General features: G+C 40.8%; 2 protein-coding genes across 2 annotated transcripts; both read right to left on the bottom strand.

Moving 5' to 3' along the window:
- Window positions 1-7,221: 7,221 nt before the first annotated feature.
- On the bottom strand, window positions 7,222-12,756 carry LOC115258054 (uncharacterized). The gene is made up of 2 exons (XM_062859864.1): window positions 11,684-12,756; window positions 7,222-11,628 (listed from the first exon to the last, which is right to left on the bottom strand). The coding sequence occupies exon 2, from the start codon at window positions 8,441-8,443 to the stop codon at window positions 7,391-7,393; it is 1,053 nt and encodes a 350-aa protein (XP_062715848.1). The 5' UTR covers window positions 8,444-11,628; window positions 11,684-12,756; the 3' UTR covers window positions 7,222-7,390.
- An 11,669-nt stretch (window positions 12,757-24,425) lies between these two features.
- On the bottom strand, window positions 24,426-25,514 carry LOC134290673 (uncharacterized). The gene has a single exon (XM_062857850.1). It carries the CDS (start codon window positions 25,512-25,514, stop codon window positions 24,426-24,428), a length of 1,089 nt encoding a protein of 362 aa, XP_062713834.1.
- Between the last annotated feature and the right edge of the window lie 1,245 nt (window positions 25,515-26,759).

The raw sequence follows: 26,759 nt of genomic DNA, 5'->3' as shown, positions 1-26,759 counted from the left end.
TCTGCGGCTGGTGATCATGCAGACAGCAGGCAAACTGTTCATGTTCGGCTTTGGCGGTACGTATCCCGATCATATGGATAAACCAAAATCGATTCTTCTCTAGCAAATAAACACATTTTACAATTTATTAAATTAATTTCATAGTTAAGCCTCTATACACTACAGATATGACATATGAACGTAACCCATATCCAAGTTCAGATTTTTGAACCACTGTTATGTCCATTATTTCGTTTCTTCAAACTTCATGGTGTTCAGGATTACTCTTCGAATTTAACCGTATTTCCACATGTAGAATCCAATAAAAATAGTACAATCTCTGGAGGACACTATCGAAATCTTTCATTGAGAGATACCTATCACTAAATGGCAACGAAGTATCGGGCATCACCATAGATTCCAAGGTACGGTATAACAAAATACATAAGTGTCGGTGGCAACAGCCTCCGAGTTCACACTTCAATAATTTCCATCATAAGATTAAATCCATTACACGCTAGCCGCCAATGCTTGCTTCAAACCCATCAAAGCTATTTCTGAGGTCACAGCTCGAGTCCACAAACCAACTGTCATATTCCATAATGGGGTAATCAAATTAGTTTAATATTAAATCATGTCAAAGTTCCATCCCTCTGCCCCACAACCACAACGAACTATCTGCGGAAAACTTATTCTCAGATGGCACTACCAAGAGCCACAACTCTTACACAACAGCTCAGCTCGATCTCTGCTCCGGTTGTAGTGTTTGAGCTTTCTTCCACGTTATGATTACGCGCGTCAAAGGACCGAGCCACTCTCTGAGACTAATATCAATTTTAATTAAATTTCCTCCGAGTCCCACCTTCCAGCTCGGGGAGTCGCACATTTCACTGGCTATAAACACCTCATCCCAAACGAAATACTTGTCCAAACTTCATCCACAATGTCGCATAGCTGAGGAAATCGGTACGGGCTTTCGGATATATATAACCTCTATTCATTCCAGCAAACAACCTGTCAAGCGACCGAAGACAAAGTTTACCGACGATAACTATTCGACAAACATGTCTTCATCGACAGTTTGACAATTTGTTCTACATAATACTTGAGAACAGGGACGACATGTCAGACGAACCAGATGACCAGATACCCTCCCGCCGTAGAGCATGTTTATACCTAGATATAGAGCACAACAAATTCAAAGAGAAAAAAAAATCTTCTCAGGCACACAGAACCATGAAAGATATGCTAAAGAAATTGCAACTGCTAGGAGGAAACTATCTTTTCTCGGATGCCAACAGCCCTGCCAGAGTTGCAGTATGTTCAAGCAGGGCAATTTTCCTTCTTGTTATTTTATAGCCATCATAGTCTCACATGTGCTCGAGTTCCTCACGGCTTCAAGCTTGGTTGGTTGAGAATGTGCCAAGATGGACACCATCCTATAGGGCGAAGGGAAACTTAAATTCTGGCTTGAACTTGGTTTTCGTCGTCTAGTGTGTCAGCTCTCGTTGGGATGACGACGTATGGTGGAGAGGATGCAAGAGTGGAGCTAAATGCTAAGATGGTAAAAAGGAGGAAAACTTGTGTGGTTTCAGAAGTTGGGCAGCTTGGAAGACCTCAACTTGTCCTGTTCGTACCGGCAAGCTTACACACTCCATAAATATTTAGATAGGAAAAAGTGTGTAGATACTCTTGTTTACTGGAAGAATGTTGACGGAAGGGGCATGGAATGTGGCAAGGGAGAGTCGGTGGTAACAGGGCGTAATAAGGCTACTATTTGCTGCTTACATGAAAACGGAAGTGCGGTATAGAGGTGGTGTCATCAACTGTGTAGTACCTACGCATGGGATCCCTACTATGGCAGGCACATATGAAGCAGCGACGACATTCATTCAGGTACACTTTTACCGACCTAATACACTTTAATCACACCTTCCTTTATACAGATATTTGTTCTCCGGAAGGTAAGATTGACCCTAATTAGCAAAGTTTTGCTCCGCTGGGTTCTTGTGGCTCTCTGCGGATAAGGAATTTTATTATGCCCTCAATAAACAGAATGACTGTAAGTGAGAATTTGATTAATTGGCCTTATTATCATGAAGTACGCCCGGTTCTCTTTTTACACGGTGGAAGCGTACCACCATATGATTGGAGATTTCGGTTCGACTGCCTGAATGCTGTATAAACAAGTAGTATGATATTTCGACAAATTATACAAAAATAAAGACTGACAAAAAATGTTCGTGAATTAAAATCGAGTTTACTTGGCGGCGTAGCTAAAATATTATCTTCTGGGCGCCTATTCCATACCATCATCCCCACTTTACATATTTAAATGTAGCTATTGAGAACTTTATTAGGAGGCAATGCAGAAACCGTAGCAAGTTCGCCCAGGTAACCATAAGCATTTATGACAGACCTCAATTAAACACTGAAAGTTCATTTCAGTGTCAATTCAGTATTATGAATGCAATTAAGCATATTATCAGCACCTGTAGTGCATGAGCACGACAAAAGCGTAAACAGACTCCATTAAGGTCATTAATCTGTTCCTAGTAACTCTTGTCTCTAATCTCCTCGTGCCATCGGCAGAGCAACGAGCAACCTTAGGGAAGATCGGATAACCAACCCCTCAGGGGTTATTCGAATGGCTGCTTGACTCACCAAAAACAAAATGACCGAGCTCGACACTTTCTGGACCGCTAGAAAAAACGAAAAAAAGAGAAACTCTCGCTCTAAGACTGCCAATCCTATTGCTCAAATTACGCAAATCTTTGTCGACTTAAACTCGCTCATTCCCAAACCGCAATCTCTGCTATTCTGCTATTCTGCTATTATCAACGCATCCACTGGCTTTCGCCCATCTGCGTTGTCTTTTCACTAGGCAATACGTCTACCAATTGATGTTTATGGGCTTGCCGGACCAAGTCATGTAGCTAAGCCAAACACCCCACCTACAACTGTTGGGTAGGCACCATTGTCCCGCCCACTGGTCTTTTACAGCTAGTTGTAGGTGCATGTGTGCGTGTAAGTGTTGGTGTAAGTGTGTTAGTGTTGGTGTATTGTAGGCGCCAACTCGTTCTAATCCAATGTGATTTAAATAAGGTGGGGAGGAAGTCACCTTATGCTTGTATTAGTAGGATGTCTAGCGTAAACAAGGTTTGAGGGGAGGGCGTGACGTCATACAATCTCAATATGTGATTGAATCAATTGATTCACAGTACAAATCATATGAGATAATCGTTAAATACGTACCTCCCAACTTATCAAAATTTGCATACCAAAGTAATGCTTCACCAGTAACGAGTTTGGCACTAAGTCCTCAATACTAAAGTTAAAGATGACAATAAACTTAGATTGCGTTTTCAAATCATCTCCGTTTTGAATTCAAAACCCATTGCGTTATTACGTTCCGCAGCGATCTTTTCCGTTGAACTAATCCATTAATCTGGACAGCTCTGGACCTTCTGGTCCATTAGCAGTTACCGTCCATTGCGCATGTAACTGTTTTTCATTATTTGCAGCATTCATTTCCTCTAAAAGAATAGAAAATAATGAAAGTTTGAATGATTTACCTTAAATGTTAGCATCTTACGCCGGCAACCATTTTTCTTGTTTATGTAGGACCGCATAACAAGTTGCTGATCTCCCTTAGAAACGAAAACTAAGCTGCACGTTCGAAACAATTGACACAAAGCTGATACAACATTACATTTGCCAAAACGTTTCGTCTTTATTGTTAAAGGTGCGTTTCAACATCTGATAATTTCATCAACAATGTACAATGGAAGTATATATCGAAATTTAAAAGTTTTTGTGGGATACAACAATATGCATTGGTTGGAAACAAGCCAATTGCATTGCGTATGTTTTTGCAAAATACGCATACTCATGTGTAACTTATTTTAAGAGTGGCGCACTTTTGATGAAAATTTGATAACGAACTCTATGACGTCAGCCGTTGTCAAGTGGCAGTTAGGTTGCTACGAATGGAAGGGGAATATGCACTTACACATGCAAACGTTAGTGTAATACACAAAATGATCTCTTCACCTTATCTACACCACATTGGTTCTAATCCACTCTGATTGCTAACACCCTATTGAACCATTACCCTTAAATCTGGCAATCTATGAAATAGAATGAGTTAAGCGCCTGTACATAAGTCAGTTAATCAAATAAGGAATATTAGTATTAAAGCGAAGATACAATGAAGCAACGCCCGAACTTCGAGAGCACAAACCCCAAGAACCAAATGACAGGCTGTGCGAACAGTCGATCGACTGGCCACCATCAGTGAATAACCAATCGAGCAAACCCTCCAGCACAAACCGCCACCAGCTCTCCCGACCTGCGCCCAACAAATCCGAGGCACAGCCCAGCCATAGCTTCACCTTAAAACCAAAAATCTAGAATGCAGAGTACAATACTTCCCAAGTAACCACGCAGCTCGGGCCGCAAATCACGCACAACACGTCACAAATAAAACAATCACTACCCCGCCCGTACAACCGAAACCGATCTTGGGTAGAGAAGGGTCTCTTTCCACTCCAACCCGTACTCAACTGCACCCACAGGGTAGCGCACCCCACACACACTGCATTCATGCATCCATCACGACCCGAGCCGCACCCCAAGTAGCACCTGTAACATCGTCGCTCAAAAGTTAATAAAAAAAATGTTGCATTAAGATTTCATAGCAGCTACGTTGAAACAAACTGGGTTACATATGCGAGAAAAAAGTTACATATTTGACACGCATTGACATTTTATCATTCTGAGGTACATAAACGTTGCACAGCGGTTGCTGCAACTTGATTGTCAAACAGTAACTAAAATGTAGCAAAGGTAGTTACTATTCACTTACGAAGTTATCTCTCAGTAACATTCATATGTTTTTTTGTTTTCACGTCATCACTAAGCAACTTCAATGTAGCATGCTTGTCTCAAATCCTTACAGTGATATAATGTTTTGAAATCTGTCAAAATATGGATGTGGAAATGGACCCATCAAACGTTATCAGTGAAAGCGACAAAAAAATATGGAAAAAAATAAAGAGGAATGGCAATTTTTCCAAAACAAAGAAAGTGCTAATACGTCGTACCAAGACACCAGAAGAAAATCATCAACATATCCCAGAAGAAAGCTCAACAAACCCTGCACAACCAGGAATGATCGCTGATGAAAAGATGATTGTGGATCAGATGCAATCGTCGATTCTATTTAGTGGCGAGCAGTATCCTCAAAACGATGATAAGAATGAAACTGATTCCGAAACCGAAACGAATGATGTTAACCCAAAGGCAGACATGGAAGATTTTCGAGAAGATTTGAAAAACTGGGCGTTAAAATTTCAAATCAAACACACAGCTATAAATTCGTTGCTAAGTTTGCTGAAAAGTCATATCCCAGATAACATTCTTCCCAAGGATGCCAGAACATTAGTCGGCACTCCCCGTAACACCGGTATTTTGTCGGACCCGAACATTGGAGGAGAATACTGGCACTACGGCTTACGAAAGATTCTTATGGATACGTTATCTACATATGCGGAACTACCAAACAAAATATCGCTGAACATTAATATCGATGGTTTGCCTACGTTTAAAAGCTCGACAACATCATTTTGGCCAATACTGGTAAACGTTCACGAGCTTAAAAACACCATGTCTCCTCTAGTAGTTGGTGTGTTTTGTGGAACAAGTAATTGGACAATAAATAATATGTATAATGCCATCACTAACTAATATCCTTTTTTCAGCAAAACCTAAAGATGTAAATGGTTTTCTAAGACCTCTTGTTACTGAATTGAACGACATATTTGACCGCGGACTTCTCATCAATCAACAGCTGTTAACCGTACAGCTGCGTTGCTTTATCTGTGATACGCCGGCTCGCTCCATGCTTCGAGGCTAGTTTGGATAGATGCTATTGAGAACAACATGTTTTAACGAATTCTCTCTTTCAGGCGTGATTGGTCACAACGGCTACAATTCGTGCTTAAAATGTGTTACTGAAGGGGAATATTCATATGCATTCAAAACAATGATATTTCCCGAAATCAACGCTGCACTGCGAAATGATGCAGATTTTCGCTCTCGAGTATACGAAGGCCACTACAAGTTCGACAGCATTCTTGAAGAAATACGGGATCTAGATATGATCAAAGATTTCCCGATAGGCGATTCACTGCACTTAATTGACTTAGGTATTATGAAACGATTACTAAATGGATGGAAAACTGGCACCCTGAATAATTTCAATGCTAAATGGTCAGCTAAATAAACAGAAGGTATTTCTAGTTACCTCAAAACTTGCAAATTGCCTAGAGAGTTTAATCGACCAGTCAGGAGCTTAGATCACCTTGCTCGTTGGAAGGGCACCGAGTTCAGAACCTTTCTGTTATACCTGAGTATAATTGTGCTGAAGAAATCTTTCGAGTCCAGCGAAATAGTTGATCACTTCTTGAATTTTTTCTGTGCCATTCAAATTTGCATTAGACGTGATCAGGATCAGAGTAATTACAAAGTGGCACGCTGTTTAATAACGGACTTTCTAAATGGGGTAAAAATATTGTACGGTGAGCAATTGTTCTGCAGTAACGTCCATAGCTTATCGCATTTAGTTGACGATGTCGAAAGGTTTGGACCTCTCGACACATTCGATGCTTACCCATTTGAGTCGAAGCTATACATTCTAAAACGCTTAATTCGTACTGGAAATCTACCTCTGGCACAAGTTGCGAAAAGAATATGTGAAATGCAACAGAATGTATCAAAAACTCCTGAACGAAACCAACGGCCTCTCCTAAAGCGAAAATTACCAGCGAATAATGTCTTAGATCAACTTGCATCGCAAATGGAGAAAGATTCAGATGTCTATTCCTTCATAGATTTTGGTGATTTTTGTGTAGACACTCAGAGAGCTGTGGACAAGTGGATTTTGACTCGAAGTATGCAAGTAATCTCTATTGACCAAATTGTGCAAAATAGTACATCAGGTAATATCTATTTTATTGGGCAGCCATTGAATGACCTATGCGACTTTTTTGAAGAACCAGTCCTTTCATCATCCTTGCAAATTTTCGGATCGCATCTTAGTCATGCATCTAACATCGTGGTTAAATCAAACGATATTTACTGCAAAATGGTCAAAATAGATTGCCAGGATCCGAAATTGCCCAAATCAGTCCTTTTTCCATTAATTCATACAATTAGACAGACATGAGAATATCTATGGGGATAGTAGTTCGACGATGCTAAATATTAGTAATATTTGTTACGGAATCAATCTTTATTGCTCATATTGTAAACATTAATAAACTTCGATCGTTTTTATACATCTATCATACGATTTATTATTTCTGTTACAACGAAAATCCTGCGTAGTGAGTGCGTGAACTGCAGGCTTTTACTCATCACTCCCGAAAGACGCGTCATCACTAGTTCCAGATTCATTTTCAGAACTGTTCTCGCTGCTTTGACTTTGATTTAGAGGCAATAATTGCTGTGCTTCTTGAAATGTCTTGGAGGGCGCATCACATGGCTCGTCGTGATTTGCATGGTTTGCACTTTCCACGGGAGCAGTATCTTCCTTCACTTGACGCTTCTGTCGCTTCCTCGACGACGATGCACGTCGCTCACCATTGCCGCTTTCGTATCGCTTGAGCTCTAATACTTTGTACCTTAAAAGGTTTTTAAACAGGTTGTCATTCTGTTCGCGTGTGGTGGAGTAATCTGCGGCATGAAGAACTTGGTGTATGGTTTTGATGAAATTCGGGAATGTTTCCTGAAAATTCATGTTCGCCCCTGAATCAGCAGTCGACCCTTTCTTTGTCCTTTTGTTTCCTTTCCAAGAATACGGGATCAAAACATTCGGCGCCAATAGTTTTCGCATAATTGTTCGGAACAGTGGTCCACTGTCTCGCTTCCCATTCAGACTGTAAATTGAATGTAAATACCGGAAAAACTTCTCCGAAAACGCGCGTTCAGCTAAACCACGTTCAAATGCTTTGAAAGATTCATCGGAATCAATTTTAGGAATATTTTCAAATTCAGAAAAGTCTTCCTCTTGGCGGTTCGCGATGGGCGTTGCATCATTCATGTTCTTCATAGCCATAAGTCTGTTGAAGTTAGCCATGAACTCTGTCGTCTTCACTAGCAGTCCTTCCTGAACGTCCAATCGGTCATTTGCCTTACGTAGCTCGGATGCAATCTCGGACAAATTTCTCTCAAAGTTATTTAGACGGTCGTTTATCTTGCGCAACTCGATCAGTACATCATGAGAGTCATCTAATGCTGGCGATGGCGAATTAAACGAGTTTAATTCATTATCGATGCCCAGGTCAACCTCATCCTGCTTTATAACATTAGATGTTGGTGCTTCGGCGGCTTCGCTGCTGTCCGTAAGTGCGTAATAGTATCCATTGGCAAGCTGTGCATACTGTATACCGTCATTTCCCATGACAACTGGAATACTAATCGGCTGATGCACCTAAAATAGTAAAGATGTCCATAAATCGTCATTTCGTTCAAATTATATCAACTTATAATCTAATTAAGAGAAGTGTTCCCTAACTTACATTCATTCTTGAAAGTAAATATAAAGGTAATGATTTTTGCCATTTGAACTTTAGAAATAAACAACCACAATCCACTTCCTACTCCTACTTTTTGCATTCTTTAGTTGTTCAAAATTTAATTTAAAAAGAAACATGTATACATAAAATGATCGAAAACTTTTGATGAGATCCCATTCATATATATATGTATTCTGGTATGAAGCTCATAAAAAAACAAGTAAAATGGAAAAGAAACACTATAATGTATTGGTCGATGAAAAAAGGAACGTAAAACCAGCAATCGCAAGAAAGAAAAACTAAATCGTCATAGTATGTATCATTGTTTTTTTAGTTGAAATTGTTAACATATTCCTACTATTTACAGGAGATCTTTATAGCAAAAATTAATTTGAGGTCACCATATACTTGAAATTGTAAAACTAAGGCAAACTATTTTACACTGTTTGTAATAGGGAACTTGTCTTCTGTTGTCTGGTATAAATGCCTAAAACCGATGAAGAACGCTACACCCACATCCAGTCCCACACATTAGTCAACCAACCATTTAGCAATCAGCGAAAGATTCAAGCTACCTAAATGGGATTTTTGAAACACAGCAGCACTGCAAACATGTAATACAGGATACGGGGTGCATTTAGGTAATTGATACACTTTTTCGTGCACCCACGGCCGATGTAATGCCACAAAAATTTGCCTCCGTCATGACAACCTAAAATCACACAAAGTATCAATTCATTATTTTCAAAATAACTTACAATTCACTTCCCGTCAGCTCCGGTTTCAGAAACCGTACTTAATTAAACTTAATTAAACATTAAACACATTAAACTGCAGTCAAATCAAACCTCTAATAAAGATATAGGTTTGGACTGCATTCAGTCGTCTAGTTTTTAGAGATGTTTGTTTTGGTTTTGCTGCTATTCGCGCAAATCACAGTTTGGAAGCATTCATAAATGACGTGACATTTCCTCCCTTTTCGTAGTCTATTTTCCTATCTGAAACATGGCGCTAAGCAAAATTTAGAACCACCTTGTACCCTCTAAAATGCCACGTCATTTATGAATGATCACTCCAGCACTTCGTTGCATAGTGGTACAAACTGTATGAAAACATATTGGTATGGACCAGTACACGATATCCATAATTTATTATTGAGCGGTGCTGTGTTTAGGATAACTGGACGGTTTCATGGCCAGTTAGATAACATCACTCTACTCAAAAATCATATAGAACAAAATTAGACAAATTGAGATTTAATTCATAAATTCAATTCAATTCAATTACCATTTTGTTGCGTTTTTACCACAGTGCGCTTTCGTGCGGTACATGGTGCGGTACCTGTTGTTTTCGTCTTCACTGTGGCACTCACGATAGACAGCAAAATGCACGGCTCACCCGTTTGACTTTTGGGCGGTGCCGTGTTATAGACGGCCATGGATACGAGTAAGCACAACGCCGCTCAAATGTCAAATTAGTGAACTCGTGCAGAAGTGCAGAGATACGTACTGGGTCAGTGCAGTAAAAACAACAACATTTGAGTGCATGTGTTATCATAATCGAAATTACTTCAAAAAGAATTATTTTGGTTCCATCAGAAGCTGCAGTGTATGCTGCAAATAAGGCACTGGATTCCTAAGATTTTCTACAAATGACGGGAAGTTTATTGTAAGTATTCAAAGCAATAATTTGATACTTTGTGTGATGTGATTTCAGGTTTAAATGAAGGCAAACGCAGTGGATAGAGATGGGTACGGCGAGATTCCTTGTGTGGAATGACGGCGGCTTGACTCTTATGATGATTGCGAAATCAATTAGTACCTGCAATTGCAGGATGCAACATTCGAAACAGGTGCATCGAAGATTTTTCTTTTACTTTGGGCGATGCCCATTCAAGTTCCCCGAATGTTGACGGCTCGTGTAATCAGTGTAGCATTCTATGACCTATTGCTGTGAATACCGTAGTGACTGCATTGCTTGGAAAGGTGATAGAAAAACCGTGCACAAGACAAAGTTCAACACTAGGTTCAACATAGGTAGCTACCTATTTATAATTTGAACTTCTGTAAAAAGTGATTTGACAGAATTATTTTCAAAATCTCTTTGGTTTGAAACCGTAAAAGCATAAGTTCGTGCGATATGGGATATAAGCAAGTATATACAATGAACAAAAATTAAAACAACTTCAACTAGACGTTTGTCTTCTTTTTTTCTTTCTGAACTAACGTCCCGATGGTCAAGAGTCTGTTTCTCAGCTTTGTTCTGTAAAAGTAGTAAAACATTACGTCAAATAGTGTCTTCAATTAAAAACGTGTAAAATCCTAACAGAACCCAACGGTAAACTATGAATGAAATTAGATTCCAAGAAAACGTGATAAAATACTTTTTATGTCACGTATATAGTTTAGGAAACACTCCTCTATCAATGGAAGCAATTTTGAAAAAAAAAATGGTGAACATTAATTTTGCTTACCGAATTTGTACCAATTGAGTCCGATGAAATGTTGTAAACACTTCCCGCTTGTTTATTTCCTGTCACGCTTCCTGTATGTGAATTCTGAACTTGCTGTGGCAAGGCGGAAGCAGTATTCCTCGTCAAAGTAGCGGTGGCTGCAGAATTCATGATCTCCAGACAAGTCCCCGGTGTTGAAATGCTACGAGTATTGCTTACCGCGTTGATAGCGGAAGTGTGTGCATCATGTGTAGAGACAACATTCACTGGAAGAGGTTGAGCATTCGTCGATGATTGGCTTCTGATGGAAAATTGCTTCGGAAACGTAAGTTGTGCTGAGGTTCGATCAGCGGATATGGCGCTCGGTATTGGAGCGTTCGAATCAAGCTGCATGGTATTAGAGCCTGTATCGAACACGGCATGCAGACGAGGGTCTGTTAGACGACATTTGGACGAAGCAACTTTTGGTTCGGAAGCGGTTGCGGAATTCATGTTTACCACCAGCATTTCGGGACCTGTGTTTGGCGTTGATTGATGAGAGATATCTTCCGAGGGAGTTACCTTTGCGATTTTGGAAGATGGTGCTCCATCGTCAGCAACTGCGGCAGCTGGTGGTGCCTGTGTAAAATTATTGAGTGTTATTGAAACATAGAAATTCTCTTAATTTACTTACAAGTTTATAGCTTTTCGATTTGAATTTGGGTTGTTTTCTCGCTGGAGTCGTTCTTGTACCATGGCCCATCTCAACGGCGTCTTCGGAGTCCGTTACCTTCTCCAACAGAGCCATCATTTCTTCCGCAAGCTGGAATGTTTGTGCTCGTCCTGCTAGCTTGCATTTCTGCTTTTTCCAAGTCAACTTTTCTGGTATTGAGTTTTCATTTTTGGAAAGACTGATCAGATTGCTTGGAGGCCAAAAGACAAATTTATCTTCTACCCAGTTAGCCGGAACCACGGTCATAGACGGCAATGACTTTTTAGTTTTACGCGTTTGTACGATACAAAAGGACATCGCGAATATTATAATAATCACCGAAGAGCGCAACAATGATTAAGAATGTCCTCGGAGACAGAATTAAAATTGACGAACTTTGCGCAGCCCAACAAGACGCACTCGTGTCTGCTTTATGATAAAAACAAATCAAAATGTTGGCAGCTGTCAAAATGTGTTGTTACGGTGTGACAAAATTCAGGAGCCAAATCAGTTGTTTAGTGACAACATTAGTTGAATTGTGGACATAGTGTAACATTGTGGGTTATGAACTTGTGACTTAACTTTTTTTTATGTTTCAATGAAACATAACATGATTCGATACAAGTGACAAGTTCACATGTTAGAAGTAACATATTGGTCTCGAAACAGTCACAATGCAACTGTACGGTACTATACGCCGGCGTTATGATGATGTAAAAAATAGACTGAACTGCCGATCAAAAGTTTTTGTATGCATATGTTAAATGAGTTTGTTTTTTTTTACGTAAATCTTGAGTTAAACGAATTTTTTCTTGAGTATGTATGATCTAGTATACACTGAATAGTTTTTTTTCGCTGACAAACTGACATACCTATGTCACTCTTTTCACTATCCGTTGTTCAGCTTTTATACGGGTTATTCTAATACCATATACTGTTTGCGCCCATTTGGGCATGGAGACCTATTTTGGACACTTCCTAATATAGTTTATTCGATTAACGTGGTTTTTTGGACACGGTGAGATACGTACAGTATCTAGCTATGTACACAAATTCAAGTTAATTAGTGTGAAATTGATTGAGTTATAGCGGAATGTGCCCAAAATAGCTCCCCCTGCCTTGGCTATTAGGCCCAAACAAAAGATATTCAAAGTGAAGTTATTATAACGGTATCCGGTACCTACGGTGATCGGACCGGTCCAACCGACCGGTTTGTCGACAAATAATGTTTGTCTGAGTTGAACAAGATCAAAATTTCTAAAATGTATGGCGGAGATGAACCAGCCTCGGGCTGAAAATCTCCCTAATAAAGCTAATAATAATAATAATAAAATCTATGGAAAATTAGTGGACCGCATCATTTTAATTTTGTAGTTTCGTGCCGGCATTCTACGGGTGTATTTTTTGCTGGCCACACTACGGGCAATAACTGTGGAAGTGCTCATAGAACACTAAGCTGAGAAGCAGGCTTTGTCCCAGTCAGGACATGACGCCAAGGAAAAGAGAGGGTGATTCTTGTATTTTTTATTTTTTAAACATGTTTGTTTCCTTCTAATATCCATTTTTTCAGACGGCAGTGTAAGCCCGAAAAAATGGCGATAAATGGCGAAAATTAAATTATCACTGAACTTTACACACAGTAAAATTATGCCAAAATAACCGCCAAGCAATTAAGTTTCAATATAATAAGATAAAAATTGGTTTGAACTTTATTTGGAGCACATTTTTAAAAAACATGTAATTGTAAATGGATGCACATGAAAAAAATCATTGGTTCATTATTTGCAATTTTTCCTAAAATGCTCATAATTCTTGAAGCGCGTGAATTATTTATAAGTACAACACCGTATTTCACCATAAATTTGGAGCCGCATGTTAAATTTGCTCTTAAAACGATAAATCGACATAATTTTGCCAAAGAAATAAGTGATGTAATATTTTTAATGAGTCCATGTGGAAAAGTTCGTGTGCGGCATTCTAAATTTATTTCTGTAACAAACTGTCTGTGGAAATATATTACATATGTTGCAGAAATTGGTTAGATTGAAACATAAACTTTACCCGTTCTATGTTGCTGAAGAGCACCTTTCAAAAATTTTATCTGTGACCGTTTGACTTAAATGCGACAAATCAAGTTTCATATCGATTACAAAAATACATCTTCTGTAACAATAAAGAAGTTACATTTAGGCTCCACCTCCTGCGCTGTTTGGATTACAGAGGTGTAGAAATTTACGTTACAGAGGCCTTCAATGTAATTTACGATATGTTTCATAGCAGTGACAGTCACATAAATGCGATAAAGTGTGCTGCTTGGGACGGTCACCTGGGTTGCTTCTATCTGCATGACCTCACCCAACCCGTAACGCAGAGTTAAATCCCTCTCTTGCATTACAAAGCAGTCCCTCTTCCCAAAGTTTGTGCGTGGTATAAATGAGATTATAAAGATGAAGAAATCGTCACCAACACAACCGCCAACAATGAGCACTCAATGGTGTCGGCAGAATCAATGACGACTCCCTCAGTCCCAAACCCAATTATCCTACACTACCCAAGTAACCCCAATGCAGAAGCCGTACGCACTGCACGTACGAAGTACATACAGACCTACCCGCACCGCCTAAACAAACCACCTAGGCCGAACACAAGCGAAAAGCGGCGCCACCACTGTTGAACCACGACTATACCAGTAGGTATGATCGCAATTAAGCAATCGTAGATCCATTCCCCGCTCCTACTCAGCCCTAACGATCCATAGCAATGCTTGTCAATATATGCACCCCACACACGCAACCTTCACAACCCAACAGTATGGTCACTTGAGTATCCCTGGGATTTTGATTACATGATGGTCAGGAATCACAGCCATCAAAACGTTCCACACTTTACCAGGGCTTGCGACCTGTAACCATGATGATTTCCACTATGGGAAACCATGATGGCTAGCGGTGTTCTCATTCCTAAACCGCAATCTCGAATGAAAAATAGAAGTCCGGCGGCTCAATTAGCCCAAACGAAAACGGAAACGTAAGAAAAAGGGGAAAACTTTCAGCGCTAAAAACGGGACCCAACTAGGTCTCAGAAGTTCTATCCTCTAGCCGATATGCGAGCGAAGTATTCCAGCTTAAGTCGACTCTATTATGAAACCTAACTTTAACAATCCCCCCATTATATTCTGCAATTGCGTCAATGACAAATTCAAATGCGACACAAGAAATTGGCGCTTGTCTAGGTTCGTCAAGATGGTTATAATCAGATACATATCGGCATCAACATTTCAAAAGGGCGTAACTGCTACAACCAATTACTTCTCACAGAGCTGTGCATCGTATATCATTCATCTTACGCAATTCACATCCATTAAACGAAAGAGGAGGATTTTATCTTTCTATTTGTGCTAGTGGATTGCTCGGAAGGGATGAGATACGGTCCACAGCTTTATGAGAAGGCATTGGTTGCAAAAGCAGTTACGCCCTTTTGAAATGTTGGTGCCGATATATTCAGAGTACATTGCTGCACTCACTACGTCTTATTATGGTATGGCTATAGCCGAGACACTAACCAGTCAACATAACAACATATCATGCCGAGGACCTGGGATCGAATCCCACTCCCGACAAACTCGCAAAAAGTGAGTTCTTCCTTCGGAAGCAAGTTCGGAAGGGAAGTAAAGCGTGGGTCCCGAGATGAACTAGCCTAGGGCTAAAAATCTCGTTAATATAGATAAAAAAAAGTTTACTTAAAAAAAAAAACGTCAAACCGTTTCAAAAGGCGCTTGATCGATTGAGGTAGATCGATGAAAGAGTGTACAGGTTGATGATCAAGGGCCGATTCTTCAAGTGGATCATAATCAACGTGCACAGGCCTCACAACAGAATCATGGATGACAAGAAAGGCGCATTCTACGTGCATCTCGAACACGAGTACGTCCGCTGCACATGCAACAGCGTCAAGATCAGCAGGAGACCTAGATTCCAGGAGAATAGATTCAGATCGAGGACGATTGTAAAGTTCAGAGCCAACGTAATACCTTTTTCAAACACTGCCTCCTGGAGATCACCACAGCAGAAGGAATCACCAAATGACCACGTTCTAATTGAAGAATGGCCTTTCTCCGACATTATCGACGTCAGGACCTATCGACTCTGATCACTTCCTAGTGATGGTCAAACTGCACCCAAAACTTTCCAAAATCAGCGTACGCGCAGATTCTCGCGGCAGCGTTGCCAGACGAGGGTAAGCTCGGGGTAAGGGTGATCTTTCTCTTCAGGACTGCTGGAGTAAGACAGTAAAAGCAGCTATCAACGACGCAACCGCAACCACGACCTTCGGGTACGTGGAACGGAATCGACGGAATGATTGGTTCAACATCAAGTACTGAATAAATTTGGAGGAGAAGAACGCAGCGTGAGCTCGTTAACCAACTGCTGCGTGAAACTCGGCAGAACGGAGAACAATATACATAAAAGCGAAAACAGCAGAGCACCACTTTCGATAGAAAAGAAAAGCCAAATAGAAGAAACGCAGCGCGAGAGAATGGAGCTGCTGTGCCATTCTCAAGCAACTTCCACTACCAGAAGTTCAACGCACACAAGAACTTCATGCCGCGAGCTGCAATATGTCGGGCGGACGTGAAGTGATTGAGAGGCGAAAGCAGCACTTCGATGAATACCTGAAAGTCGCGAAGAATGCACCGTTTTGCAGCCCAGAATGCAGGGTCGGGAGACCAAAAAACGGCTGCATCTTTGCAGTAGAAGATGGTACCCATCCAGATGAGCCCAGAAAAGTTGGCCATCTGTCTCCACTGGTTGATGGTAAGAATCTGAGAAACCGAAAAGCTACCAGAGGACTGCAAAGAAAGCCCATTTACAAGAAGGCGAATATTTGGAATGTGAGGAACTTCAGAACGACCACTCTTTGCTGTCTACTAAGCGTTATCCCAGATCATCTTCCGTCATCTGTCAATTAAAGCGAATTAGTTCATGGAAGTTATCTGGCCGGCTTTAAGGCCCCTTAGCGTGTCATCGCAAAATGGCTTCTTCAAAATCATTGACAGAAATCAACTTTACACAACATTGCACCAATACATATTTGTAAAAAATCGACGCTTATCTTATTCTATAAAATAATCAATTACACGCAAGATATTTGGCATAAAAATAAATTCACACTACTTCAAATACAAGCCTCTTTCCAAGTAATCACGATACTAAAGCATTATTTCACTCGAAAGTAGAAATTTTTAACGATTTGTTTCGACCGCACTCAAAATGTGGTTGGCGGTGTTTACCACCCACCGCAGAACCAACGACGACGGCGGCAGCGCGGTGATATCTTTTGGCGCGCACAATCATCGATCATTGCACGCAGTGATGTCGATACTGCTGGCCAAAGCATCAAAAAAATTGGTCGAAATCAATCAAAAAGTTAAGTCAAACCCATTGGTTATGTGTCATAAAATAATAATTTGTTGGGTGATTATTTTTTTACTTCTTTATCACAATTGTTAGTGAAATAAGCAAAGCATTAAAATTTACGAAATCTTCACCGCCAGCACTGCTGTTGCAGCAAACATAAACAGTGGGAAAGCGTACCAAAATAATTCGATCATTTCTAGCTTGTTACATATAAAATCTAACATTTTTCGTAACATTAGAATATGTTTCCTAGTTATTCATTGAGGTAGAGTAGTTTACTGCTTGAGTTGCTTTCAAATGATTTATATTGTCGAAATGTTTACATTGGAGGTACCGAAACAAAGCGGTGCTATTTTTGTTTGTTTGTTTATGGAATTGATATAGAAAGGCTACACAACTACTATCGTGCTTGATGATTGTTTGGAATAAGAATCAAATAAGAAGAACAAAATTTGAGCTGACACGCTAAGGGGCCTTAACGAGGCCGTTTGACAACTGACCACCAGACCTTCACTGTATGGCAAATTCTCCAGGTTTGAACATATCACCTGTTCGTAAACTTCAAGCAAGACGGTAAATGAAAGTAAGCTATAGAAAATCACCAAGATTGAGATTCTTCCGGGGGCTTATTTGGTATTTCTTCAAGCGTTTCCTGGAGTTTCTTCTGAGATTCCTAAAGAGGTTCCAGAACTTCTAGGAGATTCCTTCAACGTTCCGCCTAAGATTCCTCCAGGAATCATTGCCAGGATTCCTTCTGGGACTTCAAAGGATTTCTTCCGGGGTTTCTCAAGGAGTTCTGAAAATCTTTTGGAATGTTTTCAGAAGTTTTTTCGACTTCCAGAAAGTATTCTGGGAAAAATGGGTCCCCGGAAGAAACTGCTGGAGGAAAATCATTAGGAACTTATTGGAATATTTCCTCAAGGAAATCCTATAGCACAGGGGTTCTCAAACTTTTCCAGCTCGCGACCCACTTCTGATTGTAATAGAACTTGGCAACCCACCACACCAACGCTTTCATACTTTCTTATAATTTTCAAATTTGGAAATTTGAACTGAATTTTCCATTGAATACTACAGGTTTACTTTGTACTACAGGTTAATTGATTATCCGGAGTCGTGTTTCGAAGTTTCCCAAATATATATCTGAAGAACGAGATGCCGTATGAGGCTGAAATTTTGACTGATTACTAATCAAAGTTGGTTTGACAAAATTAAAAAAATGCAGCTTTATAAAACATTCTATCAGCCACGTACACGTTTTGGAAATTTCAGAACGTGACTCCGGATAATCGAGTCTGGCCTTATTAGTTTATTTGTGGCATTAATATACATACAATTAAGTGCTATAACAAGATCATCTGAAGTTTTGAACTATTTTGAAACTTGCAGTGCTCATTTCTTTTTTATATATTAAAATGACCATGCAATCAGTTTCGGCGAACTCTCTATTTTGGGACATTTGAGATAAATGGTTTAACATTCCGAATTCATACAATACTCTTGAATAGATTTTTCTGGATTCGCTTTGATGTTAATTAAAAATCAAACAAATTTTCCGAAAATTCGGAGTTCACAATTAGTTAAGGATGACATTTATAACATTATCGCCCAAAACTTCGTGACCCACTAATAATCATCCCGCGACCCACCAGTGGGTCGCAACCCATAGTTTGAGAAACGCTGCTATAGCAACTTCATAAGGAATCTTTGAAGGATTTTCCGAAAAAAAATCTAGAAGTTCTTCCTGGAGGAATCCTGGAAGAGGTTCGAAGGAGCCTCGGAAGGAGTTCCCGATGGAATTACCGTATGAATATCACAAGAAATTCTTGAAGCAATCCCAGAAGTAGTTTCTGAAAGAATCCCCGAAAGAGCCCCTGACAGAATCTAGCATGGATTTCCTGGAATTGATACCTGATTTTGGAATGAGTTTCTGAAGGACTCTCTGAAGGGATTCCTCAAGCATTTTCCGAGAAAACTGCTGGAGAAATTTTCGTATGAAATGCCGGATGGGTTTGCTGGAATTTCCAGCAATATTTTGAGAGTAAAATAAAGCTTATGAAGACAGTAAAGAAAACTATCTTGGAATGAATTGCTGGAAGTTTTTCGGAACTGCTTGATAAGTCCCAAAAGAAATCCCTTGAAGTCCCAGAAGGAATCTCTGAAGGAAATATGGAAGTAGTTCCTGGAGGAATCTTTAAGGAATTTCAAAAGGGAACTTCTAAGAGAACCCCAAAAAGAATAAATTCTTTTCTATTCTAAGATTTTGGATAGAGCTGCCTGAGGAAATTTGGAATAAATTTGTACAGCAAATATGGAACAAATTCCTGGAGGAGCGTCAGGAAAAACTGCTGGGTAATCGTGTAGGAATCTCGAAAGTTATTTCTAGAGAAATTTCGGAAAGAATTTTGAAAGAATCCACAGCGAAAGCTGTATCCCCCTTGTATTCACCCCGGCATGAAATGTGCCCTGTACAAAACGCTTATGTTCTCTATGGTTCTTATGGTTCTCTATGGACACGAGATTGACCATGCTTGAGAAGGATCTTCAAGCAAGAGTTTTCGAGCGACGCTTGCTAAGGATGATTTTCATCGGGGTGCAGGAGAACGGTATGTGCGTTGCGTTGCGTTGCGTTGCGTTGTAACGGAGTAATTCGTAGATTGCATACTGAAAGTTGTCATGTTATAACTTTAGTACTCCTATTCTAATTGCTTATGGAATGCTATTTGGGAAGGAACAGCTATCCAATCAGAGGTTGAAGTAAAAAAGACATGAAAACTTCCATTGCCGGCCACGCCCATCTTCTCCGTTACGAGGATAGGAAAGGATGTGATGATATGACACCTACTTTACAAGAGGTCAGCGACTCACCGACACCCCCATAGGTGTCAAGGAGTTGAATATTTGGAAAGGGTTGATTGGGGATTCACTATAAGCGAGTGATTCGGCAAAATTCAGATTGGGTAAGTGTATTTGAGTGGATCATGTAGATGTGTTGATGTGAGTGTAAGTGATTTTTTTTAACACCGACGTTGGGAGTGACATAGCTAAGAAATTTGTCACTCCATGGGCCTTATTGCTTCCGGGATGGGGCACAGGCATTTGGACCATGTGTCCTGGCTAACAAGCCTAGGCTTAAGCGCCATTGATCGCTCTCTGAAACGATAAGAAACTCGTTATGTGGATGGGAAGGGATAATAGGGAAGGGATATCTATTTATCGAGATGCCAGCGACTCACCGACGCTCTCGAAAATAGAAAGGAAATAGGATTTTGGAACTGGAATGGTCTGGAATTTAGTATGATTAAGTTATGCTGGAATTTGGATGAGATGTAAAGGGCGAAAACACAACAAATACGTCAATAAAATAATTTACCTCTATCGCTGAAACAGAAAGTATTAGGAATAATTTTTCAAAACTTAAATAAATAATGCCCCCCCCCCCCCCCCCCCCTTCTGTGGTGACCCATTCCCCGATTGCAGTTAATAACCCATTATACGAGAAAACATAAAGCATGAAAAGATCACATTAGATTTTCAAGTAATTGGTTAGATCTCACCAAAAATTAGCACTTCACCGCACGCCTCATCCAGGTAGCACTAGCATTGCAAGGGCAGCAGAACTCCTCAGAACAACCTAATTATCTTATCAGGAAACAGAAAACTTGATATTGCTGCAGTCTGGATCCCCCGTCGGTAGTCCGGATCATCCGGCCTTTACGGCCATTGCGTACAGCTGAAGTGTGTGCTTCTAATTTTGATTCAATTTCTCACGAAACCCAGCACAGTTGCGTCCAAGGCTGAGTGATTGTAGCCAAGAATCCGTCGAATACTGATTTGACCATGATTGTTCTGGACAGACCTTATGATTATAGTTTTGATGGCAGTTGCTTGAGGAATCGGCGATGTGAAATCTGCATAAACTTTTTAATTTTCCACGTTCCAGCACAAGTTTTAGTAATTCACTTTGGAAAAACAATCAAAAAGCCGGGGTGCAGGAGAACGGTATGTGGCTGAGAAAGACGAACAACGAGCTCGTTACTCTACGATTCTAAAACAATCCCAGCATCCAGACGGTGGCAAAACCCAGAAGAAGACGGTTGCCAGGGTACGGTGAAAGAGTGTCGGACAACAACTCTGCAAAGTTGGCATTTGCCATTGCATGATGGATGAACTAAGCGGAGCGTGATCTGGCGAGCATTGAGCGTGGATGGACAGCGGCAGCCACAAACCCGAGTATTGTGGCGTATTATTGTTGTGTTATCCTAATTGTGATGTTGTGCAAATGAATGTAAATAATAAGTTATTGCTATTATAACTATTATAGTCCAACGCCCTAATTGAAAATATTTAAAAAATGCAGTCCTTACCAAATAGCCAAATAAGATGCAACAAACACTATATGTATTATCATAAAAAAAAACCTTATGAATTCTCCTTTTAAAGCTATCGACCAATGGAATGTTCGTAACAGAAGTACCAATAACGAACGCCGTACGTTACAGTACCGTCAGGAACCACCTGTACCATTCAATAAATTCCAAATCGATATTAAATTTTATCACACCCTAGTCTAGAGCCATAAGAAACACGTCTGGCAAACTATTCTCGAGCATATCAGCTCCTGCAAAATTATGTAAACAATTAAGCGAATAATAAATGTCTTCTCAACATCTCTTCCGTCGAGCGCCCTTGACCATATTCTACGGGGTGTGTTGGTTGGTAGTTCTGGCTTCCCAAAATCCCCGAAGGATGTTTTACACGTCTTAGGTTGGCACTCCCTACTGCAGCAGTCTGAATATATGATGCCGCTTCTTCTCCAAACTGCTTCTGATGTGCAGCGACTCTGCAAACGATGACGTTACCGGGCGTCTCGGTTGCTCGTTTGTAGTATAGAAACCCGTTTTTGTCAACATGCAGCTGGCAAAATATTACACCCAAACCACGCGGTACTTTTGTTTTCAGAATGCTTTCCGTCGTCGCTGCATGGTCCCACGAGACTTGGTGGAATGTTCAATCTCTTATGGCAATTTCTCACTTTCGATACGCTTGATTGTAGGGGTACAGGGTCAGTTTTTGACAGTGGGTATACTTTGATTACAAATATCTGGTCTATCACATTTGTTTCCAATATCGCAAAATAAAATGTTTTGTCAGAAGATTACAATTAGTTGGTGCAACTGCTCTTAAAAATTCCAACCTAAAAGATAAGGTACCAGGAGTAATTTCTGCCAACTAAAAGATACTTGGTTATCAATCTGTAATGTGGCGGCAGTCTTCTAAAGAAGAATATGGTTTTCATAAAAAACGGTATATGGAGTGCTTTCTGTGTCAGGTTTAATCATTGGGAATTGATTCTAGAAACCCGGTTATTTAGTTTTGAAATCAAAGCAAATGCTAATAGCGACTGTTTTGAAGTATAAACAACATACATAAACGTTGATACTAATGGTATCTTTTTTCAAAAAAATAAATAAATTTTATCCTAATTTTACTAAGATATAAAGTATTATATTTACAAATAGTTTTATTGTTTTTCTATAGACTCGTCTTTGTCGACACTGCTATTCAGGACTTGCCTTCAACACATCACATACCTTTAACCAACGTCGACAGCATGAAAATGGAACGGAAAATGAATATGTTCTCAATATTGATACCAAAATTTATTGTATATGTAGATATAAACACTTTGCGAACATGATTTCGCCTTTTGGCTGGCTCCAATGGCGTAGTAAGAAGCTTCCACAAATTTCCGTTTTCCTCGCCATGATCGTCTATAGGTGGGTTCCTCCAGAGATTTCAGTCCTGCTGTGGCAAAGTGAGTCGCTTTCATGGAGATAGTTTCGTTTTACGTCTCCTTGTCCCTCTAAATCGTGGGATGTTCTCGGTGGGTTCGGAGTAAAATGCGACGGAGCTTACCGCCACGTCGTCATCGTCGTCGTTGTCGTCGGTGGCGACACTTCGGAATACACATGTCGACTTTACATTGCATTGGGTGCTGCAGCAGTAGCAGTAGTCCCGAACAGATGGTATGCAGATTTTATGGCTGGCAATCACCGACACACGGATTGGAACGTATCACAGTCGGATGTGCTTCTTTTATGTAAGCAACTTTCGACGGGGTAGGGTTTTTTGCGAGAGAGTTTTTTATTATTGTGAAATTGAATCCAATTTTCCGATTGAGAGGTATGTGATACGATCGATTTTCTAGAAACGAGGAAGCAAGAAAAAAATAAATTTATTTGATCAGCATCAACACAATGGTTGATTAAGTACAAATGATCGATTATTATTTTATTTTTTTTATAAAAACGCCCTACGACTCATTAACTTTAACACCTTTAAGAACATCGATTCATAACAGCTTCTTTCAGTACAGAGTTCCGTTATCGTTACACCTGCAAAACTACTACAGCAAACGAAATCATAAATACATTACAACCTGATTTATAGGCGCCATTTCATCGACATTAACGACGTTAAGACCTATCGTGTATCTGACATCAAGTCTAATTATTACCTAACCATGTGCAAATTGTACCAAAAACTCCAAGTATTCAACAATAATGTACGGTACCGACGGCCAAACAACACTAAAAGGATGGCGGTCATACATGGAATGTGAGGATTTCCATGTGATCATCATTTTGAATACCGCCTACAAAGTGCTGCTATCCCATAGAAGATGCTACCAGCTAAAGCGAATGAGTTCGTGATAATCTATCAAGCTGACTTAGTCGAGGACCGGTCGATCAGACGCCAATACCTTTGTTGGCGATGTAAAATGAAAATCCCAATTTTGTGAATAGGCGGTTTATTGGCGTATTACAAAATTCCTGTAGGTGGTAATATGCGTTAGGTGAGGTTACATGAATACTTCTAATATACCTACTGTAGTGATTTTCTCGTTATCGCACAACTATTCAATTGCATGAACTCGGGGAGTTAGCTCGCTAATTCGATCGTAGAAACCTTAAGAGTTTAGAGTAAGTATGTGCATGAATCATAATGTTGTATTTTTTTTTTGTTCTCACCTCGTAGATTTTAGTTAGAAGCTATCACATCTACGCCTTAGGTTTTACTAGTAACAAATTCTCTTCAATTCCTGTTTTTATAATATATAGTTTAAGTTCAACAAATTAGGTATCAAAATTCAAATAACTTCTTACCGTTCAAGTAATCAATAGAATAATAAATTTACGGTTTTAGGAAAAAATAGTAATAACAAATTATCGAACGAACAATTCCTTTCGAGCTTTTCGATTGTTTTTCAGTTTTTGCTCATTCGTTCCCGTTCGCTCTGACCTTTATCTCATTGCCGATCCTTTCACTGTTCCATGGGTGTGGTTGAAGTTCGCAGTAGGTACGGTCAGAGGCGTAGTAAGGTCGTTGGTAGACGTTGCGCAATTAACACTCCCCCCTTTAATGCACCGAAGGTCGTCCTGAGTTGCATTACCATTAACGCCTACGTCTAGCACGGCGAGTTTTACTGCGGGTCTTTCGAGTATTCCGTTGGCGGTTTGTACTGTGGCCCCTCTCACTTGACCATCTGCAGCAACCTTTGTACTTATGACTCGTCCCTTTGGCCAGCAACTTCGGGGAAGTCTTGCGTCGACGATTACGACAATATCGTTGATCTCGATCGGTTTTACCTTCGTGAACCACTTTGTCCTACGCGTTAAAGAAGGAAGGTAATCGTGAACCCACTGGTTCCAGAATTGGTTCGCCATAGCCTGAGATAGACGCCAGTTCATTTTTAGGGTAGCAGGCTTGTCGTCAAAACAGCTCCATGGCAGCAGCCCGTTAGATGACCCCAAGATGAAGTGGTTCGGGGTTAGCACTGGGGATTGGTCGTCTTCAAGCGGAATTTCAGTCAGTGGTCGTGAGTTCACGATGTGTTCCACTTCAATCAGCATGTTCCTCAAGGTTTCATCAGTTGGCAAACGGTTGGGACGCAGCCTGCTAAGGTTCTGCTTGACCGTTCGAATGAGCCTTTCCCATGACCCACCCATGTGAGGAGAAAGAGGAGGAATGAAATTCCACGTTGTGTTCGACGAGGTGAACTCCCGTACAATCTGCTCCTGATTCAACGTTTCAAGGGCAAGTTTGAGTTCGTTACTCGCCCCTACAAAATTCGTGCCGCGGTCACTGTATATGGCGATTGGGACGCCCCTCCTAGCAATTATGTTGCGTAAGGCCATGATGCACGAATCTGCCGTGAGTGAGTGCGCAACTTCTAAATGGATGGCTCGTATAGTGAGACACGTGACTAGGACACCCCAGCGTTTCTCCGTACGACGACCGATGGATACCAGCATTGGGCCGAAGTAATCCACTCCTATGTGGCTAAACGGACGGCTGTAGGCAGCAAGGCGGGATGGCGGGAGGTCCCCCATCAACGGAGGCTGCGGGCGTGCTCGTTCATTTTTACAGTATTGACAGCTGTTCTATATGGACTTGTAGACTGATTTTAGACGAGGAATGTAGAAGCGTTGCTTTAGCTCATTTATAATAGTCTCGTGATTTTGGTGGAGGAATCTTTGGTGAGCATCCATCACAAGAAGTCTCGTGACACAGTGCTTACGGGGAAGAATAACGGGGTTAGCAACGCTGTCATTGATAAATTGGCAAGCGTTGGTCCGGCCGCGCACCCTCAAAACCCCCTTTTCATCCATAAACGGACAGGGCCGGTTCGAGAGCCTTGATGTGAAGATGCAGGTGTGGACGAAGCTCCGTATTGGTTGCTCCAGCGTGCTGATTAGATATCGGCCATTGCGTTTCAGGCTCCCGCAAGAAGTCTGGCCCACGAAACCATCGACTGGAGTTGTCCATATCCGGAATACGCTTCCATCTCGTCCCCTCGTCGGCAACGTTTAGTTTCGTCGGTACCCAACGCCATTCTCCTAGATTCGTTGTTTCAAGGATCTCGCTGATTCGCACTCCTACGTATTGGCTATAGCGTCGATGATCAGAGTGTAACCAACACATCACATCTCTGGAATCTGTCCAGAAATAGCGCTTCTGAACTTTGGTCGAAAGTGAACCGAGGATTGTGTCCGCCAGCCTTACTCCTATAACCGCGGCTTGTAGTTCGGATCGCGGTATTGACAAGAACTTCAATGGGGCAACCCTTGTCTTTCCTCCTACTAACGCACACTCCACTGTTGTTCCTTCTTGAAACCGTAAGTAAACGACCGCTGCAAATCCATTCTCGCTTGCGTCTACAAACGTGTGCATTTGGACGTTGTTGTTTTCTCCTGCGGATGTAACGGTTCGATAACATCGAGGTATCTTGATGTTTGAAACATGAGGAAGTGCCTTCAGCCACGTGAGCCATTTTTCGAAATGTGTGTCGTGAATCTGATCATCCCAGTCGATGGATGCTCTCCAGATTTCCTGAAGAAGTATTCGGAGAAACATCAAGAAGTGGCTGATTAGTCCAAGTGGATCGAAGACCATCATCAGCGTTCGCAGGACCTCGCGTTTCGTTGGTCGTTTACTGCCTGTCAACAAGTCGGCGTTGTGTCGAGGAGATAACTTGTACGTGAAACAGTCCAGAGTAGTATCCCACCACATTCCTAGCACTTTTTCGGTCGCATCGGCTTCTCCAATGCTCATGTTCTTTTCTAACGTTTCCGGTC

This window comes from Aedes albopictus, chromosome 3, assembly GCF_035046485.1.
Source record: "Aedes albopictus strain Foshan chromosome 3, AalbF5, whole genome shotgun sequence".
Classification (NCBI taxonomy): domain Eukaryota; kingdom Metazoa; phylum Arthropoda; class Insecta; order Diptera; family Culicidae; genus Aedes; species Aedes albopictus.
This window is presented reverse-complemented; position numbering and strand designations above follow the sequence as displayed.